Source organism: Trachurus trachurus (genome assembly GCF_905171665.1).
Source record: "Trachurus trachurus genome assembly, chromosome: 12".
Taxonomy (NCBI): domain Eukaryota; kingdom Metazoa; phylum Chordata; class Actinopteri; order Carangiformes; family Carangidae; genus Trachurus; species Trachurus trachurus.
In genome coordinates this window covers 23,476,978-23,498,133 of record NC_139908.1, presented here as the reverse complement: position 1 = coordinate 23,498,133, position 21,156 = coordinate 23,476,978, and the positions used below count along the sequence as shown (strand labels likewise).

The following is a 21,156-nucleotide window of genomic DNA, read 5'->3' as shown; positions in this document are numbered from 1 at the left end:
GGTTTCAGTGATGCTAAAACACCCAGAAATAGACACATTTTTCTCACTGAACTTTAAACTCGGCGACGCTGAGGGTGGAGATGGTTTCTGTTTTTTGTGACATCACAAACACTGACGGCTCGTTTTAACATTCATTTTCTGAATACAGGCTGTGTGCATTTCTCTGTTGACTGAGCACTTTAATACTTTCACAGTGTTTATGTAGCACCCTGAACAGCTTTATAATCAAAAATGAAAATCTCACTTTCTACAACATGGGACCTTTAATTGTGTTGGTTCGTCATTTTTTCATGCTGTTACATTGATTGATTGATTGATTGATTCTGAATGTGGCTTCACTCTCTCATCCATCTATCACTCAATTTCTTCATGTATAAACACGGTGTGGTCACATCTGATGTCTCAGTTTTTGTTTTGTTTTCTTTTACATTTACTTTGTCTTTGTAATCCATGCTAAAATCCTGACTTTGCAATAAAGTTTTAAATCTTTTAATAATATCTTTGTAGCGGGCTGGTTTACGTTGTTATCCTACATCATTTTATATCAGTTTTCTTTCTTTCTTTTTTTTAACCTGTTGCCTATTACCCACAAAGCAACTTGATCACCGAGTATACTGGTTTCAGAGATTCAAATGTGATATAGCTAATACATAGTAGCAGCTGGTGTAGCTTGATGAAAGTGTGCAGCTCCCTCATGGAGCCACAAAGGGCTTCATAAACCTTTCTTTAATGAATGATAATGAAATTAAACTCCTTAAGACCTTTAAACAGGCTTTGTGTAAAATCTGCCAAGTTCACTCTTCACAGCCCAAAAGAAAAATGTGGAACAACAGGTTTAGTAGAGCAACTGTACAAAAACAATAACACGTTGTCTCAGCTCAATGTTTCGGTGAGTTTACTTCACCACCTCCTTCAGACCTGTATCTGTGTAGCCGCTGGTTGCTGCACGTCTGCGTGAATAATAAGCTGTTTGATGAAACACTTTAACATTTACAACACAAGTCTGAACGGAAGAGTCACCCAACCAGACGGGTGTCCAACCCTCAGACTGTCACCCTGCAGGAATGCTGTGCTCAGAGGTGTCACACCATTGGCTGATCCTCTGCACGCATAGCCAACCTGCCTGAAAAGCACCTGCACAGAGTTGGGTGGAGACACTGCAGTGTGGACTTAACACTGTGACTAACCTCCAGAGATCCACAGACCTGGTATGTGAGGACGGTCTCCTGTAGCACAGGTGAGTTTTACTTTAAAAAAAAGAAAAAAAGAAAAAATTATAAAGTCCACTTTACATCACCCTAACTTATTACTTTTCTTTTTCCCTCTGCAGTCTTTGTTTCTTTAAAAAAAGAAAGAAATTCCAGACAAGGAAAACATGTCCATCTTTAAGAAATTTTTCAAGAATATCATCGACAAAAAAGACTCTGACGATGATGACACTGTTACTGTGAGTATCAGCTCGCCTATAAGAACCAGTTATCTGATTTTATTTGAATAAAAGTGACATGAACATTTCTACTGTTTTGAATTGCTGATGGTTTGCATCAGCCAGACTTGTGAGATGTCTGTCCCTCTGGTTGTTTCTTTTAGGTGAAGGGAAAGCCAAAGCCTAAGTATTATGGAACAGTCTCCCCGTACCCCAACTTCAATGCCAGCAGTGATGCTTCAGTTCTTCAGAGTGCCATTGAAAGCAAAGGTGTGTGCGCCCACTCTTGTTACCTGAAAGATGATGACCTCATGTTCGTACAGTTAGGATGCTGTGAAATGTTTCTCACTCTCAAGTATAGTGCAACTTGTCCCTCACAGGAGTCGATGAAGATGTGATTGTTTCAGTCCTGGTGAGGAGAAACAATGAGCAGAGGCAGAAGATCAAAGCGGTTTATGAAGCATCCAGTGGGGAGGTGAGTCATTTATTTCATATCAAGTAACGAACATGACTGCAACATAAACAAAACTGAAGTTAACGTCTTTAAAATGTTGGAACATTTCATGTCAGCCATCACTCTGACCTCCCTATATACTGTATGTAAAGTGTTTGGAGCATTTACAGATTTGCAACACAAATCAGGTTGACTGTTGTGACAGTGAAGTGAAGTCATTCAAAGCTCGGACTGCATTCAGATTAAAGCTGCGAATGCAAATCAGTTTTTCTCTCATGAATCCACAGGGTTGAAGGACTGGATTTACACCTAAATTCTCTTGTCCTTCACATTATCTGTTGAACACACTCAGCTACAACTTTTTTTTTGTTATAAAGAGTTTTTTATTTTACAACAAGAAAACATACATACATACAGGACAAAACACACAACGAGGGGGGGTTGCAAGAGTGTCGTCCAGTGTTCATATAAAAGAAAAAAAAAGACATAGTCAGATCTAAAAATTCACCAAGCCATGACTCTCTGGTGAAACCACCCAGTTTGCAAACTTTCCAATTAATAACAATGAGTCTTTTAATTGTAAGACAGCCCAAAATCCAGAGCTGACTGGATTTACACCCAGATTCTATTGTCCTTCACATTATCTGTTGAACACACTCAGGTGCAACTTTGGGTAACAACCAGTATGACCAGCGTCACGGTGGATAACTAAACAGCTATTGGTGTGCAACAGAGGTGCTAATGCTGACTCAAGTGAAGATCTGTGGTTGGGAGCTGAAGTGTGAAGACAGGAAGTGCAATAATTCAAAAAGCCATTAATGATTTCCCTCGTGCAGCAGCTCTGTCCCTGAACTTTCAGCAGGGGCTTAGCCAGCTATTGATCTCACTCACTGTAAATCAAAAGGTGATTGGTTAATTTAATTCACTGCCACTTTCTAAACAAACACATGCAGCTGTGAAGGCTTCAGGCCTTGGTTTTTAGGAAAGTAAACCTTTCATTTAATAAAATATGAGGAATGCATTTGAATTAGAAGACAGTAATTATTAAAAGAGATGCTGACATGTTTATTCATCGCTGAAGGCCTTGAAGGCCTTGAAGGCCTCGAAGGCTCTGATGGCTCCACTGCTGTGAAACTGACATTTATTAGCAGTTTGTTGCCTCTATGACTCATCACATCACTGATGTAGACAAGTAAACGCATCATACCTCACAAGAAATGTTGTTTTTATAAAGTGGAGGTCTCCTTCTACTCAGATCCTCTACTAGAGACACACTGTGGCTGATCATACCATCCTCATATGTACAGATCACCACCACGTGATGGATTTAACTTTCTGCAACAGTTTGTCAGTTTTGAAATACCAGAAATATGACGAGCAGTGGTGTCCTCATGTGTTCATGTGGCTGCTCCCTGTGTGTTGCAGAGGCTGGATGAAGCTCTGAAGGACGCTCTGCGCTCAGACCTAGAGGACGTCTCTATGGCTCTGCTCAAGACGCCAGCTCACTTTGATGCCTCCGAGCTGAGGAGAGCCACGAAGGTAAATATCAGAGGTTTATTTGTGTAACTCTCTCTGTTGTTCTACCAGTGGTCAATTCCTCCTGGATCTGTCCTCTGTATGGTTTTGTGTGTGTAGATCAGTAAGAACACAGAAAGAAGATGTGAATGCTTGTTGTATCTGGCAAACTGGATGCTTGGTGCCGTGCTGCTGTTTTTTCTGTACACATCATTTCTCTGACTAATATTTTCAAAGCCTGTATAACACTGGGGGTCGTAGAAAGACAATTTTACCCTTGAATTGCTGTTGCACTTGAATCACTCACTCCTGACATTCGCTCTTTTGTAACAGGGTTTTGGCACAGATGAGAATGTCCTGGTGGAGATTCTGGCAACCAGATCAAACCAAGAGATCCGAGAGATTAAGAGGGTCTTCAAAGAAGGTATGCCTTGCTTCACTTCCATTGCTTTACTATCAGTTCTGATCACCTGAGAGCTCTTCACATTTTATGTAACATCTTAGTGTAACTGAGACTCTGACAGTGTCCATAGTTGTGCAGTGTAGCAGTGAATTCTTTGACAGTGCTGAACTGTAATCATTGAGGACCGCTAAGCAGAAACTTTAACCAGTTACACCTGGTTCCATTACATTATCGCAGTCTGCCGTCTTTGTGTTGTAATATTCTTGATCCATCAGAATATGGAAAGGACCTGGAGCAGGTTATTGAGGATGAGACCAGCGGCGACTTCACCACAGCTCTTCTGTCCATGTTGAAGGCAAACAAAGACGAGACTACCGAAGTGGACCTGGATCTGGCCCGAAAGGACGCAGAGGTAAAGTCAGGAAAATCACTCTTTTTTGTTGACAACAATATCTCTTGAAAATACAAAAAAAACTCTCTTTTCTCTATCCTAGCTGTCTGCTCTTTCACAAGCTCACTGGTTATTCTACTCACAGATATACGTACTCTCAACTTTTAGAGAGGCTCTGTAGATTTCTACAGCGCTGTGGTTTTTAAAGGTCCCATAATGTCTAAACATACTGTATATGCCCATTTAAACAAAACACAACTCCGCCCACACCAGTACATCTTTCCTAGAACGAGGGAATAAATTAGCTCCATAAAATGCTTTTTTTTTTAAGTATGTTTATTGGCTTTTCATGCCTTTATGAAATAGTTCAGTTGAGAGAGACAAGAAATGGGGAGGCAGAGAGAGGTGTGTGAATGGGGTAGCTTTCAAGCACTGTGTCTAGTGCTGTATGAATGTGTGTGAAAGGGTGAATGCGACATACAGTGTAAAGCGCTTTGAGTGGTCCTAGAGACTAGAAAAGTGCTATATAAGTGCAAGTCCATTTACCATTTACTCAGTCAGCCACGCCCCAACTTTATGAACGAAATAATACAAAACTGTCATTTGACTGAAACAAATTGTCATTGCACAGACAAGTAGCCAAACTTTATTGAATGGTTGCAGCATTTAGTCCATTTGAACATTAAGTTCCACTTGACATGTTTCACTAAAAGAAAACAGTAATCAGAAGAGAGGAAACCTCACACAGCGTACACTCCCTCTTCACAGGTTAACAGTGTTTTTATTTTCTGTTTGTAGATTCTGTTTGAGGCAGGTGAGAACACTTCAGGAATCGACATCGCCGCTTTCATCAACATCCTGACCACACGAAATGCGAAGCAGCTCTCTAAGAGTGAGTGTGTGTGAGACATGTGGAATCTGTGAATGCTTTGAATGTTTTTTACAGGCTAAATGAAGACAATACACAGAAACACACATGTGGGCAAACAGGTGGAACCACACTCCTCCAGCCAACAGGTGGAACACACCCAGTAGTATAGGAGCAGTACAGTGCTGAGAGAGGGAGGAGGACGAGCTGGCAAACAGACAGGATACTACACACAGGTAGCAGCTTCAGAGGGAGCCACACAGATCTGATCCTGTCTAATGTCTGCTGCAAAACATTACTCTCAATTGTACTTGTGTTCTTAGATTTTGCCTGTACTTGTCTACTACTTCTCTTGACTTGACTTGACCTGACAAGAAGGGAACAAAGGAAATTACCTGGTATATGTAGATCAAGATTAGAGAATAGTGCAGGTGGATAGAGCTCATGTGGGTGCAGGGCTGATGGGAACAGGTGTGAGGATGGGTGGAGCACTTATGTCAATGGAAAACAAGGGGGAAAAGTCCAGAGGACGTGTGCTGGGTGGATGGAGTGTAGAAGGTGCTGGGCCAAATGAACAGGGTAGAGGCAGGACAGGTGACAGCAGGGGATGAAACAAGAGAGACCAGACATGACATGACAAGATGAATACAGCAAAAAATAACTTTAAACCACAGACAAAACATTAGTTTGGATTTCTAGCACAAAGCCTGAAAAGAAAAAAAGAAAAATGTCTAAAAACCAGTGGTTCCCCTGTTGTCTGTTTGGAGATGCTGTGTAGTAACTGCTAAATTGTTGTTTCTCGTCTTTTGTGGTTCAACTTGACTTATGAATTCTGCATGTTTACGTCCAAACATCATTTCAAAGCAGCCAAAGACAGTTTTTTTCTTTTAAATTCCAAAGATGCTCAGCGGTGTATGCAACAATCTCATGCCTTGACGATAATAACACTTTGCAGAGACGCCTGGTTTCTGTCTGACAACGGCAACAGCTCATTTACCCATAAATCCATGTTGTTTGTGTGTTTATCTGCTGCTAGCATTCCAGCAGTATGCCTGCGTCAGTGACATCACTCTACCCAAAGCCCTGGACATGGAGCTGAGCGGAGACATTGAAGACTGTCTCATTGACATTGGTAAGGCTGATGTCATCACTCCACCTGAACACAACACTGTCTGCCAAAGTTAGCGATGCTTCTGTAGTGGCATGGTGATGTCATATAACTTTATACACCAATTAGGATTTAGTGATATAACTTAAATTTCCTAACTTTAATTTTGATGGTTGCACCTTTAATGAATATTTAATTAGGGATGCACGATATCTTTTTTTTTCACCATTACTGATAACCCATAACTTCCTGCTTCTCATAACCAATGCCGATTCCAATAACAGATAACATTTTTAATAGTTTATATGCACTCCTGAGGTAAAGAAAGACTAAGATGTGAGTAAAGATGAATTTAACATGAGAACTCTGAATCTGACCAATATAATAAAATAATACAACTAACATCAAAACAAGAACAGTTGACTCACAACATTTATTATTGTTTCAAATCAACTTAGGGAACAAATGGACTGAAATGAGCCAAATCAAGGCGACGTTAATAATGTAATTATCCGACTTATCTATGTATTTTGGCTGATAATTATTGGCCAATATTTGGCTGATAATTATTGGTACTGATAGTTATTGTGCATCCCTATATTTAATAGTACAGAGAAATACTGTCAGAGACTCTAAAGGCCTTATTTTGTCAGGGATAGCGCTACTCTGCTGATGTTGAGGATCTGTTGCAATGGTCACCCACACTACAGCCAACTGAAGAGGAAGAGCGGGACATACTGAGCAAGATCAAACTGTCAAGGTGTATTCTGTGGTTGAAGTGGAATGAAAGATCATCAGATCAAAAAGATTCATCCTCTAGGGAACATGAATGAGCTCAGTGAATTTTATGGTGATATGGTTCATATTTCCTGTGGGTGATAAATTTGGCGCCATTACGACGGTACAGGAAAGATCAGAGGGTCACCAAACTCAAGACTTCAACATCCACTCTCAGATTTATGGAAATCTGGCCAGTGGTTGTCAAGATGTTTCACATTCATCTTCTAATGGATGGGGTGGATCGACCGATCGATACAACCTCTGCTAACAGGAAAGAAAAAGGTTTTAAGAGTTGAACTTTCTAAACCCTTTAATTATAATGGTTTTAATGCAGTGTCTAATGGGAAACAGTGTAGGAGGAGTGCATTAAGGGACTGCAAAATATCTTAAAGCCACTTTGAAAAACAAAATCAGAGTGAAAATAAGAGGGAAGTGTATGAATCATGGGGACAGAGACAATCTAAAATGTGTGGTGTGTGGAATCTCTACCAGACAAACTGTACCAGACAGAGATTTGAATGAACAAGCAGTGAAGTGTACATCTGGACACTGCATGACGTGTGTCTGTGTCTCTTTGATGTGTAGTGAAATGTGCCTGGAACACACCAGCTTTCTTTGCTGAGAAGCTCCATCTGGCCATGAAGGTGTGTATGAATATCTCCCTGCTTCAGTCTCCCACCATATGTCAGAGTGTGTGTATGTATGTGTGTGCACACCTACTTGTAAATGCCACAGAGAGAGGATAAAAAGGTTTATTCCTAACAGATGAGGGCATTTTGTACAGTCCTGACTTTTTGACACAGCTTCAGATAACACTTTGAGGGTTAAGTCTTGGTTTTAGGGCTTGAGTAAGAATAAAGTTTAGGTTAGGATTAAGGTTAGGCATCCAGTTGTGATGGTTGGGATTAGGGTATGGGGGAAAGTATCTTGTCAAAAAATGTGTGAGTGTGTGTGTCAGACTTTTCCACAGACTTTCTCTGTGAAATTTACATTTTCCTTATATAACTTGATCAAAACATGATCTTAACTTAAAAATTTTAGATTTTTTTTATTTACATAATGTTAAGTAACTCAAACTGTAAAGTTTCTGGGTGATTTTGAATGGGAACACTTAACTGAACACAGACGTGCTCTGCGCTCTCAGGGCCATGGCACATGTGAGGACACGCTGACCAGGGTGCTGGTGAGCCGCTCCGAGGTCGACCTGAAGAAGATTGTGGAGGAATACAGGGCCATGTATGACTTTACTCTACAGGAACACATTCTGGTAAGCAGCAGCGCTGATTAAATATCACGTATATCATCAACAATGTGTTTCTGCTGATCACATATTTGTCTCTGTTTCACAGAAAGACACCAAGGAGCATTATCAGACGGTCCTGCTAGGCCTGTGTGGACCCCACTGAGTTTCTCTCTGCCACTGTCCTGGAAATCAACACTGTCTTGTTGTTAATACAAATGAAATGTGTCATTTGCCCAAGCAAACAGTTTTTTGAGTTGATGCTCCAATAAAGGTCTTGTCTTCTGAAGATGAAGAAGATTCAAATTACAGGGAGTATGATTCATTTTCTGCAAGCTTCAAAGTCAGATGTGTTTTTTGTTTCTTTTGAATCTGTGTATGGTTCAGTGATGGATTTTCAGCAGTTGACTAACAAAGACCACAAACACATCAGACCACACAAATAAAGACATTTAAAAAAAAAAAAAGTTGTTTTGACTTCTTATGAAGAGTTTGATATTATTTTGACATTTTATTCAATTTTTCTCTTTTTGCCTTGTTATCAATTCATAACATAATCACTATATTATTATACTAGGCTATAACTCTTCTTTAATACTGCGGCAATGTTGTTCTAATTTTAAATGAGGTGGTCAAATCATACTGTCCAAAGTGAAACTCTGAAAGCCAATTTAATTGTCACCATGGAAATAAAAATAAAATGAGAGATTCGGAAAGAGAAATATAAAAATGTTTGTGTTAGTATATGACAATCTTTATGATTTATTTATTTTTATCCCAGAAATGTAAAATATTATGATAAATAAACCAGGGTAGTGAAAGCTGTTGAATTATGAAGCAGAGCTCAGTCTGAAATGTTTTAATGAATGTCATGATACTGAATGGTTATTAAAAAACACAGCTCACCTGGAGCAGGTCACTTTCAACAGCACCGCTCCTGAGTGACACGTCCACGCGCAGAACTGCGCAGGAGCGTCGCTCATGAACGTAAGCACGTACGTGACGTGGATACGTGGAATGTCGACCGTGTCCGGAAGTACAGTGACTCTTTTTTCCCAGCTTATTGTTTTACTCTTTCATTACGGACTTTACCGGTAACAGTGGTCAGCGAAACCTGAAACAGTAACTACCGCTTTAGTCTAACGAAGAGACTACGTGTGTTTGTCTGACTTCCACCGCACACAGGACGCGTCGCTCCTGGAAACTTTGGACAAAAACTGACATGCCGGATGGTTAGCTTACTAAGCTAGCAGGCTAAGAGGCTAAGAGGGTACCAGCTGACTGTTGGCTCATGTTTACTCACAGCTCACTTTATATTTTGTATTAAGTTAAAACGCGGGGTGTGTGAGGGGCAGGAGAAGCCTGTTCACATTCAACAGCTGTAAATGGACCGCGGTTCAGTCCCAGTGTTAAGGTAGCAGTGATGACGAGGTAGCGGAAACATAAATACTGTAAGTGGTCGAGTGTTGGAGCTTGAACATGGAGGATAAATACAGCAGCAACGTGCTGTCAGGGGGCAAACTGGGCATGGTGGAAGTGCCCAACTCAAGGTGTGTGTCTGATGTGCTATATTGTGTTGTAATCTCATGAACTGTGTGTGAGGTATTGACTGTTTTCTTGCCCCTGGGCCAGAAAGGTCAGCTGACTGGAGCTGGAGCCCACATGCTCTTTGTTGTTTAGTCTGCAAACTGATTAAAACTGTGATAAATGTGTTCAAACACCAGATCCATGCAGTTTACAGTTATATATGTAACAAAATAAGAAGCACATATGAGAAGCTAGAACAAGTTACTATCATGGATTGATTGATAATTTAAAATGAATGATTTAAATCAAAGTATTATAAATTATTATTGACTTTATGTGAACTAACCCAGAATAGATTTAGTTATTTTAGCTCATATTTAATGTAACACTGCAAAGAAAAAGCAAATTTTCAATGGGTGAGGACAGATTTAACAAGATTTTTTCATCCAACTCTATCACTAATATATCTTTCTCCTCTTCCTCTACAGGTTAACCAGGTACATAGTTTTACTGGTCGTCTCAAAGGTTCTCAAAGCGCTTGGGATTTTTGAGTCGTATGATATACTAAAAGTAGTTCACATTGTCCAGTTCATCTTCATACTAAAATTAGGGTAAGTGAGCTTATTTACCTGCTGAAATTCCATCATACATTTTATTGAAACTGCACTTGGTGTTGTTTATTATTCCTCTGTATTTCTGAAACGATGGATAATGACATATGCTGACAGATTTCTAATCTTTGTCTTCCTCAGGACTGCGGTTATTCTGCTTTTCTTTCAAAAGCCTTTCTCCTCTGGCAAAGTCATCTCAAAAAGACAGGTTTGTTGGATGTCTTACTTCTTCTTAATCCTGCAGTCATTTTCTTGTGAAATACATTGTGTTAATGTCTTGTAAATCTGTTTTCTTCGTAGTGGATAAAGTTACTAAAGCATGCTGTTTTCAGCTGTGTCATATCTCTCCTGGGATTCTTTGGTCTAACCCTCTGTGGACCTCTAAGGTGAAATCTTTTAATATAACCTTGTATTTGTGTCAGACTGTGTTTTCTCCTTAGTTGTCAGAGATGTCTGTATGTGAATGTGACGTACTTGTAGTTTTGATTGTGTCTCACTGTGTCTGCATCTTGCTTTCATACAGACACTGCTGCTCAGCATGTAATTCAATCCTGGCTCATGTCTTTCCACAGGACATTGTTGCTCTTTGAGCACAGTGACGTAGTGGTCATCGCTCTCCTAGGTGTCTTATTCACAAGCTCAGGAGGTGGGCCGTCCAAGGTAGGAGGGGGACACAAATTCATGCAACTAGTTTGTGGTCAGAGACTTGTCCAACTATATCTGACTTAACATGGATTTGTGTTGGTTTGTCTGCAGACCAGAGGCGCTGCTCTCTTCATCATCGCTGTGATCTGCCTCCTCCTCTTTGACAATGATGATCTCATGGCAAAGATGGCTGAGCACCGTATCCTTTCTTCCTTATAATGCGAAACACCTACATCTATTTTCACTGTTTATTGACCCAGTCTGGTTGTGTTGTTCATTATTATATGTCTGTGTTTGCCTTGACTCATCTTCTTAAAGCTGAGGGACACCATGACAGTGCACTCACTCACTTCCTCTACACTGCTATAGCATTTTTAGGGGTTGCAGATCACAAAGTAAGTAACACCTATGATGCCCCACATTTAATTTAATGTTGACTGCTGCCTAAAAAGAAAATAGTTACATATTAGTTTTGGATTCTAAATTAATTACTGCCCTCTATTTTCCTGTTGATCCTGTCAGGGTGGAGTTGTTCTGCTGGTTGCCTCCCTGTGTCTGAAGGTGGCCTTCCACACGGCCTCCAGGAAATTATCAGTGGAACTTGGTGGTGCAAAACGCCTCTATGCCCTTGACAACCTGGTTTCTTCCATGGTGCTGCTGCCATGGGTCATAGTGCTCTCAGCGACCACAGATGTAAGTGACAGACCAGTACATGTGACAACATGACAAATCTTTTCTAATGTTTACCAGCATGTGGCATCAGTCCTGTTTTAGGAGGTTCAGCCATGGTACCGTTGGTCTGTCACAGTCTGCCAGTCTGTTTGTCATGTAGACCAGACGTAATTCAACATTTAGTGGACGGGTTGCCATGACATCTTTCAGGTGTGATTGTGTGACTTAATGACTCGATGAGATTTCATCTGCCACCTCTACAAGTTTGGCTTTTGTGGCTTTTATTGAAATGTCTCGGCAATGACTGGGAGGTTATCATGACATTTGGTCCCTCAACGTTCATTCTCCTCAAGAGGAATGCTAATAATAGCTTGTTCTTATCTTCGTATTCTTCACCAAAATCAGGTCACACTTTCACTCTGTCAAAAACCTTAGTGTTGAAAAGTACCTGCAAAACTAATAAAAGGCTCATCAGCCTCAGCTGTACTGCCAGTTTTCAAATGTTAGCATGCTATCATTGGTGAGATGCCACATAAACATGGTAAACACCCTTCAAAACACTAGCATATAGCTTTCCCTCAGTCTGTCCAACACTGTGATCCTTGTTTAAAAAAAAATATATTTTATTCCACAAAAATCAAAATCATTGATGCAAATCCATAGTTATAAACAAATAAATATGGTAATGGTATACATGCAAAATTAAACCAAAAGGGAAGGACAAAAAACAGCAACGTCAACAAACAAAAACGGCAACAACAATGAAACAAAAACACAACAAAGGTGAAAATTATGTATAGAAAATCTATGTGATCCTCATTGAGTACAGGCCACATTGCCATGAAGGTTGCTATGGATATTCATGATGATTTCCTTGATTTTAATAACAACATTATGTTTTGGTTTAAAGATATCTATAAAATAAAACATTTCCCTTGTCCAATACAAGGAACATCTTTATCTTATATATAGATTTCTATTGAATTTGCTATAACCAGAAAATGTGGGTTTGATGACATCCAAATAAACTGCAGCAGATTGATGCTTTTTCATTCCAGTTTGATGAAATATCTCATCCTAATTTGTTTAGCTCCAGAGCTAACAGACCTGTAATTACTGTAAATCAGTCTCAGTTGTGTCCGTTTATGCTCGGATGATTTCACGGCTAAAAACACATAATCATCTCTGCCTCTGTCTGAGCCCCCTCCTGACTGGACTTTTCTCCGTCTCATCACCAGAGTAAAGTAGAATCCTGGTCGTCCCTCATCCTGCCGTTCGGGATGATCATCTTCTCTGTGATGACCCTGGAGTTTTACGTGGAGGCCGTCTGCAGCGCAAAGATGGAGACGCCGAGGTGCGCCCGCTACGGCACCATCGCCCTCCTCCTCAGCGCTCTGCTGCTGGCCAACTTCTGGACTCACCCACTAACAGACCAGCTACGGTCCATGAGCAAACCGCCCCAGCAGGTCAGCACAGAGCATGTGCTCTCTGGAGGAGTGCTAGTCAGCGCCGTCTTCTTCATCATGTGTAAGTAGGCGGGTGTCAGCAGCATGATTTAATGTACAGTATTGACTGGCCACAGAGGTACAGATTAATCTTTTATGGTATAAGGTTGCAGTCAACAACTTATCAGCCTTTCTCCTCGTGTTCTCTCTCTGCAGCATCCAGTATCCTCTCATCTCCATCAAAGAAAGGTCAGAAGGGCACCCTGGTGGGTTACTCTCCTGAAGGGACTCCTCTGTACAACTTCATGGGTGACGCCCTGCAGCACACGTCGCAGTCCCTCCCACGGTTCATCAAAGATTCACTCAAACAAATCCTGGAGGAATACGACTCCAGGCAGATCTTCTACTTCCTGTGTCTCAACCTGGTATGTTCAGAATCACAAAGAGAAAACCACACAGCTAGACATCAGGTGGAGGGTCGTCACCATGTTTAAATGTGATCTTTTTACATAAAACCTTCATATGGTGTAGAGAATCCTTAGAGATGATCATATTGGGAGAAAGAAGAACTCGATCGAAGTTTCAACTTTGTTTGGAGAAACTGTTCAGTTTTTCACACTTGGGACAGGTGTGCACTAGTGTTGCACGTACCTTCTTCTACTTTGTTGTTTATTTGTAAAAATGTGTTGCTCTTCTTGTTTCAGGCTTTTACTTTTGTGGAGCTGTTCTACGGTGTTTGGACCAACAGCCTGGGGCTGATCTCTGACGGCTTCCACATGCTATTTGACTGCTCTGCTTTGGTGCTGGGCCTGTTTGCTGCCCTCATGACTCGCTGGAAAGCTACCAGGATCTTCTCCTACGGGTAAAGTCCATCAAAAAGCTGTGAAAAGGCCTTGATGGGAAGATGCTGGGGCAACTATTTGAAATTCAGCTGGATGTTTGGAAAGTGAACTCTTGTTTGTTTGCAGGTATGGACGTGTTGAAATACTCTCCGGATTCATCAACGGCCTCTTCCTGATGGTCATCGCCTTCTTTGTCTTCGTTGAGTCGGTCACCCGTTTAGTGGACCCTCCTAATATCAACACAGACATGCTGACTGTGAGTGAACCGCTGACACCTTTTCATGTAAAGCCCTGTGACTGCATGTGTGTTCAGTGTATCTGAGTAAATCATTTTAATCAGTGTGTCCTGATCATGTATTCACAATCAGTCCAAAATGTGACGCTGAGTATCTGCTAATACAGCTCTCACCAGTCAAACACAATAGAGCTGCTTCTTGCACACTTCAGTAATTATTTAGTTAAAGGGATAGTTCAGCATTTTGGCAAATTGGCCCATTGCCATAATCCCTATAGTTTTAGGAGTAGGTTTGTTACCTTTAATTGTCAGTGCAAGCTATTTTTAGAATGGCGGAGCAGAGCCACGAGCTGCTCAGAGTTATGCTACTGAGGCTCATGGAATTTCTTGATTTCCCTCATCAAACTCATCAAATACACAATCCAACAACTCCAAAACGCTCTTGGGGATAAGTTGTGACGTACACATTCACCACGCGATGAGATAATAATGGAAGGTTACGAGACAGAGTTGTTTTCGAGGTAAATGCAGAGACTGTTTGCCAAAAAACTGCCCTTGATGGGAACGCACATCGGTGGTTTTGCATGAATTTACCTAAAAAACAACTTAGTCTAATAATGTTCCGCTATTATCTCATAGTGTGGTCAATGTGTCCACGAGAGCGCTTTGGAGTTGTTGGATTGTGTATTTGATGAGTTTGATGAGGGAAAGAAATCCCATTAGCCTCCGTAGCGTAGCTCTGAGCAGCTCGTGGCTCTGCTCCGCCGTTCTAAAAATAGCTTGCACCGACAATTAAAGGTAAGGAACCTACTCCTAAAACTATAGGGATTATGGCAATGGGCCAATTTGCCAAAATGTTGAACTATCCCTTTAAGCCAGGGCTCCAGACTGCCCCTAAATGGGGGCATTTTGCCCCTGAAAATTGAGAAAGTTCAAGTTAATTTTTTAAAATCTAATTGGAATCTGTCATTACAAGTGGCAGGCCAATGTGTGCAAGGATCATGAATGAAAAGGTGAATAATGAGAGAAATGTGAATACCGCATTGCAAGCCAATTAACGGTTTGTGCCCCTAAATTTTCAGCTTTGCACTCCTAAACGTTTAAGTTAGGGGCCACTGTGTTCCTAATCAAAAGTAAGTCCTGAGCCCTGAGTTAAGCAGTATTTTCAAAGTAAAAGCTCTGTGTTGAGAAAAAAAAAATAGAATTACTCCACCATTTGTCCCCATGCAGCTCACTTTACCCGTGTTTGGTGCTGGCACTGTACTTTATGTGGCTCTGGAGCTTTCAGCTCTAATGTCATCAGGTCTGCGTCGTCTTAGAGACCACACATGTTTAACAAAAAGCCTGTGTTCCTAACTGTGGGTGTAGTGCAACTAGAGAGTTGCATAATGGACCCAGTTGAGGAACTGAAAGCCCTTGTTTCTTGGCCTATTGACCATTCTGTTTACTCTCTCTCACAAGTCCCCCCGGCTGAATACATGTGGTCTAACTAATGACCAGGGAATCCCTTTAAGAATTAATGAAGGGGAATAAACAGGAGATTAAAAGACTCAACTCATATTGCAGCCAAGATAAACTGAACGGGCAAAGCAAGAAAAACACAGTGTGCTGCGTCTTAATACTTGAGAACAGAGTATCAGACACAGCCAATTAAACATGCAGATCCTCATGAATTGATGGTAATTTAACACCCACTGAGCTAAAATCAACATTTAATCAAACACCCCAGAGGGAACACTTTGGATTTCATTCTTATTTCAAAGCGATGCATCAGCCGTACAGGTTGTCATGTGTGTGTAGAGTAGACACTGTGTGGCTTCTGTTTTGTGTCTTGAGCTCTTGTCACTACACATCAGTCAGCGTGAGGCCTCAGCAGCTGCCTGACTCGTCCGGGTAACGTCCGATTATTTTGTCTCCTGCAGCCGGTGTCTGTCGGAGGCTTGCTGGTCAACCTGGTGGGCATCTGCGCCTTCAGTCACGCCCACTCCCACGGCGGCAAAAGCTGCTCATCGCACGACCAGGGCCACTCGCACCACGGCCACTCCCACAGCGAGCACAGCCACGGGGGTCACGGCCACTCCCACGGAGGACACGGGCACAGCCACGGCGGACACGGCCACGGTGGACACGGGCACAGCAGTCACGGTCACGGTGGACACGGACACTCCCACGGCTCGGGGGGCGGAGGCATGAACGCAAACATGAGAGGTGAGTGTGCTCAGGGAACGGGAAGAAATAAACCCGGCCTAGAGGAAGCGTGAACCAGTTGGAGTCCTGACGTGTTTTTTTTCCTCCAGGTGTTTTCCTTCACGTCCTGGCCGATACTTTAGGCAGCGTCGGTGTGATCATCTCCACCATCCTCATCAGACAGTTCGGCTGGTTGATCGCTGACCCCATCTGCTCGCTCTTCATTGCTGTACTCATTTTCCTGAGTGTCATCCCTCTGCTGAAGGACGCCTGTGAAGTTCTTCTCCTGCGAACTCCCCCAGAACAGGAGAAGGACCTGAACAGTGCTCTGGAGAAGGTGAGATGACAACATTGAAGTACAGGAGCAAGCAAAGCTGCCATAATCCCTATAGTTTTAGGAGTAGGTTCCTTACCTTTAATTGTCGGTGCAAGCTATTTTTAGAACGGCGAAGCAGAGCCGCCAGCCGCTCAGAGCTACGCTACAGAGGCTAATGGGATTTCTTGGTTTCCCTCATCAAACTCATCAAATACACAATCCAACAACTCCAAAATGCTCTCGTGGACAAGTTGTGACCTGCACATTCACCATGCTATGAGATAATAATGGAACATTAGGAGAAAGTATTGTTTTCAAGGTAAATTGCAGACTGCTTGCCGAAAAAACGCCCCCGGCGGAAACACGCATCAGCAGTTTCGCATGAATTTACCTCGAAAACAACTCTGTCTGGTAACATTCTGTTATTATCGCATAGCGTGGTGAATGTGCAGGTCATGTCCAGTGTGTGGACTCCTTTCTTTTCATCATCAAATGTGCAGGTCACAACTTGTCCACCAGAGCGTTTTGGAGTTGTTGGACTGTGTATTTGATGTGTTTGATGAGAGAAACCAAGAAATCCCATTAGCCTCCGTAGCGTAGCACTGAGCAGCTCGCGGCTCTGCTCCTCTGTTCTAATAATAGCTTGCACCGACAATTAAAGGTAATGAACCTACTCCTAAAACTTTGGCCATTTGCCAAAATGTTGAACTATCCCTTTAAGTCCTGTTTGTTTGTTATTTCTAATATAATACAAAACATGGTGACACCTCTAACTGAACAGTGTGAACACAGTAACTCAAGGAAGATACATGATAGAAACTTCATACTTTACACCTCAGAGACCTCATGTATAGTTGATCAGGCATGTCCAAACTATTCCACAGAGGGCCGTGTGGCTGCAGGTTTTTGTTCCAACCAATCAGAGAACGCGGTTTGACCAATCAACTGCCTGAAGACTGAGATCAGTTGATTAAATTAGTCAAGTCTGGTGTTTCTGCTGCTTGGTTGGAACAAAAACCTGCAGACACACCAAACCTCTGTGGAATTTCAAAGGAGGTTAAATCGAAAGCAACTGGACTTAGTTGTTTGTCTAGGAAGACGTTTCACCTCTCATCCAAGAGGCTTCATCAGTTCATGTACGCAGCTGACCAGGCTGGGACTGGTCCAACTATCTGGTGTGGAGACTCACTATTTAACCTCTTGTGTGGGCGTTTCACAAGGGTGATGATGTCACTGGTTCCCTTTTGTGCTCCAAGTGCCAACGACAGTCGTTGGAGTGACAGTCGTTGGTGGGAAGTTGGTTTCGACTTCGTTAGTGCCCTATTGTGTTCTAACGACAGTCATTGGAGTCACTTGCCACTTGTGAACAGTGGTTGTTCTTTGAGGCTAGATGGTTGAGTCTCCTGGGAAGGGATGAAAGGGCAGCATTGTAAATTGGAGACAGGTGGTGTCTCAGACCTCCTCCCCTGTTGAGGGACGGTTTTTCTACTTTTACAAAAATGGCTTCTTTAACTCCTCTTTCAAACCATCTGTCCTCTCTGTCTAGGATTTGGACATTGCTGTCCTCAAAGGAGTGGGCTTTCTCCTTGAGATGTAAATGAACAGCAGAGTCCAGTCCTGAGGAGTTTGCTCTCCTGTGTTGGGCCATGCGTTTATGCAGTGGTTGTTTTGTTTCTCCAATGTAGAGGTCTTTGCATTCCTCGTTGCATTGGACTGCATACACCAGATTGCTTTTGTGGGTGTGTGGTGTTCTGTCCTTGGGATGTACCAGTCTCTGTCTGAGTGTGTTGCTGGGTTTGAAATACACAGGGATACGGTGTTTGTTAAAGATCCTCCTGAGTTTTTCTGATACTCCAGACACATATGGAATGACTATGTTTTTCCTCTTGTTTTGTCTTTCTTTCTCAACCACTTTGCTGGTTTTCTTTCTGGAAGCAGCTGCAGTTTTCACAAAGGTCCAGTTAGGGTAACCACAAGTTGTGAGGGCGCCTCTCAGGTGCTTGTGTTCTGCCCCTTGGGCCTGTGAGCTGGTGGGCACGTTATCAGCTCTGTGTTGCAAAGTTCTGATAACCCCAAGCTTATGTTCCAGAGGGTGGTGAGAGTCGAAAAGTAGATATTGGTCTGTATGTGTGGGTTTTCTGTATACCCCAATGTGGAGGCTCCTGTCCTTTTTCATATGGACGTCACAATCTAAGAAAGGCAGACTATTGTCCTTGACATCCTCTCTGGTGAACTTGATGTTTTTGTCCACTGAGTTAATGTGTTCGGTAAAAGCTTGCAATTCTTTGGTTTTGATTTTAACCCATGTGTCGTCCACATACCTGAACCAGTGGCTCGGTGTTGTTCCTTCAAAGGAGTTTAAAGCCTTGTTCTCTACCTCCTCCATGTACAGATTTGCCACAATAGGGGATACTGGTGAACCCATGGCACAGCCATGTTTTTGTCTGTAAAATTTGCCGTTGAACTGGAAGTATGTGGTGTTCAGGCATAAATCCAGAAGCTGGCAAATATGTTCGGGTTTGAGTTTTGTTCGGTTTTGCAGGGAGTTGTCTTGTGTGAGACGTTCTCTTACTGTGGCCGAATATGCACCGGCTCTGTGGAATAGTTTGACCATTAAATTTTGAAGCATCTTGCTGCATAACTTTGCATATTATTCATTTCAATCTGGGTGTTTTTTTTGTCAGTGGTCTTGATGACAAACTACTTTGCTATAGAGGCTGTAATACAAATTGTATATTCTATTTTGTGGATGACAAAGCGGACAAATAAAATGTCATGGGCCCAATGGTTGCTCATGACTTCTGATCTGGATACAGAATTTTACACTTTTATCTGACAGATTTACAGGGGTGTTCAGTTTTAGTGGAAGTCTGCTCTATGAATTTTTTTAAACTTGTAAATTTCCCATTTTCCTGATCCAGAGTCAGTTACATGGTTTAAATTAAACGGTAGTTTCGTCAGGAACACTTAGCTTTTGTCACAGAAAATAAAAGAGGCTGACATTTACACCTTGGTTTTTGTTGTTCCAGATCGAGAAGATTGAAGGAGTTCTGTCGTACAGAGACCCTCACTTCTGGAGGCACTCGGCCAACATGATGGCAGGGACCATCCACCTGCAGATTATGTCTGATGTGGTGGAGCAGAGGATCATCCAGCAGGTCGGTACACAGTGGAGTCACGATTCAGACTGAGCTGTCACTGCAGCATCCATACCAGTCTGATTGGGATGGAGCGCCATGAAATTTTGACTTATTATTATTCTTACTCCCTAAAAGTTCTCCTCATCACAAGAGCTGTGATCTGTCTGACTGTGTTAATTCTCCTCATTCATAGGTGACGGCAATTTTGAAAGACGCAGGGGTGAACAATCTGTCAGTCCAGGTGGAGAAGGAGGCGTACTTCCAGCACATGTCAGGACTCAGCACGGGATTTCATGAAGTTCTAGCGATGACACAGCAGATGGAGTCAATGAAATACCTGAAAGATGGGACATGCATCATGTAACGTCTACCTGTGGGACCAAATGAAACTTTACTAATTGTTTTGGAAATGTACAGTGTATGTATGTGGTTTAAATAAATCTGAATATATTGCTTTTATCACCCTGTCGTTGTGTGTTTGTGTGGAGATCTAGGGCTCAACGTGTTTCCCTCCTTTAAACATTCATATTTGCATTTCCGTCATTTTGACTTTAGCATTTAGTTACAACAGAAGTGACTTTTGATCACGTAAAATTCACACATTTTCCTCATTAGTCCGCCATCTGTTCTTTTTCATACTTCTTTTTTCATCTCTGTGCTGTGAGGACCATGACAGCAGCTGGGATCAGTGTGTCGGCCAGTCAATAACAAGAAAATGAATGACAGAAATCCAAGAAATAAAACTAGGTGCCAACACAGTGTTTCTACCAGGCAGGACTGACACGTTTTCTTGTGCAACTGTGAAATATCACCACATTTTGATATAAATTAAATCTGACATATTTAATCAGCCTGTGAATATTCTCAATTGTCCAGGTCATCGTTATCCCCAAAGAAATTTAAAAACGCTTCTTAGACAAATAACCAAGTCCAGTTGCGTTTGATTTAAATTTCTTTGGGGATGACATACAATTCATGATGCTGCTTGTTTAATCCTTTCTCAGCCAACGTACAGCTCCTTGAAGGCTGTAGATACAATACCTGCAGGTAAGACTCCTGACCAAAGCAGTGTTTTTGTCGTACAAATTTATTTGTTATCTTAATAACAGATGTGGTATTAACATGTGTTCTGCCATTTTTCAGTGTAATTTGGTCCAAACTTTTTGAAGTTTTTTAAAGCCACAACATCTTGGTTCCAGTAATCCAAAACAATGTTTTTTTTCCCACTAACCATTCTTTTCTAAACACAAGCAGCCATTAAAGGACTTTGTCTAAACATGCAAAATTCAAATTCACGTTAAAAACAGATCAAAGAAAAAGAAAATAGGAAAATGAGTCACTATTTGATTAT

The 21,156-nt window shown here is 41.8% G+C and overlaps 2 protein-coding genes across 2 annotated transcripts; both read left to right on the top strand.

The window, feature by feature from the left end:
• Nucleotides 1-1,375: 1,375 nt before the first annotated feature.
• Nucleotides 1,376-8,351, top strand: LOC310994474 (annexin A1-like; the record flags this gene model as incomplete). Its single annotated transcript, XM_083983178.1, has 11 exons — nt 1,376-1,447; nt 1,591-1,696; nt 1,807-1,901; nt 3,306-3,419; nt 3,729-3,819; nt 4,074-4,210; nt 4,988-5,081; nt 6,094-6,189; nt 7,531-7,589; nt 8,090-8,212; nt 8,295-8,351. The coding sequence occupies 11 exons, from the start codon at nt 1,376-1,378 to the stop codon at nt 8,349-8,351; spliced, it is 1,044 nt and encodes a 347-aa protein (XP_083839304.1).
• An 858-nt stretch (nt 8,352-9,209) lies between these two features.
• On the top strand, nt 9,210-20,264 carry slc30a5 (solute carrier family 30 member 5). Its single transcript, XM_083983192.1, has 16 exons — nt 9,210-9,735; nt 10,201-10,323; nt 10,465-10,531; nt 10,624-10,709; nt 10,896-10,983; nt 11,080-11,167; nt 11,287-11,363; nt 11,491-11,661; nt 12,879-13,167; nt 13,302-13,510; nt 13,790-13,947; nt 14,054-14,183; nt 16,085-16,370; nt 16,460-16,686; nt 19,695-19,823; nt 19,999-20,264. The coding sequence occupies exons 1-16, from the start codon at nt 9,665-9,667 to the stop codon at nt 20,167-20,169; spliced, it is 2,370 nt and encodes a 789-aa protein (XP_083839318.1). The 5' UTR covers nt 9,210-9,664; the 3' UTR covers nt 20,170-20,264.
• The last annotated feature ends 892 nt before the right edge of the window (nt 20,265-21,156 follow it).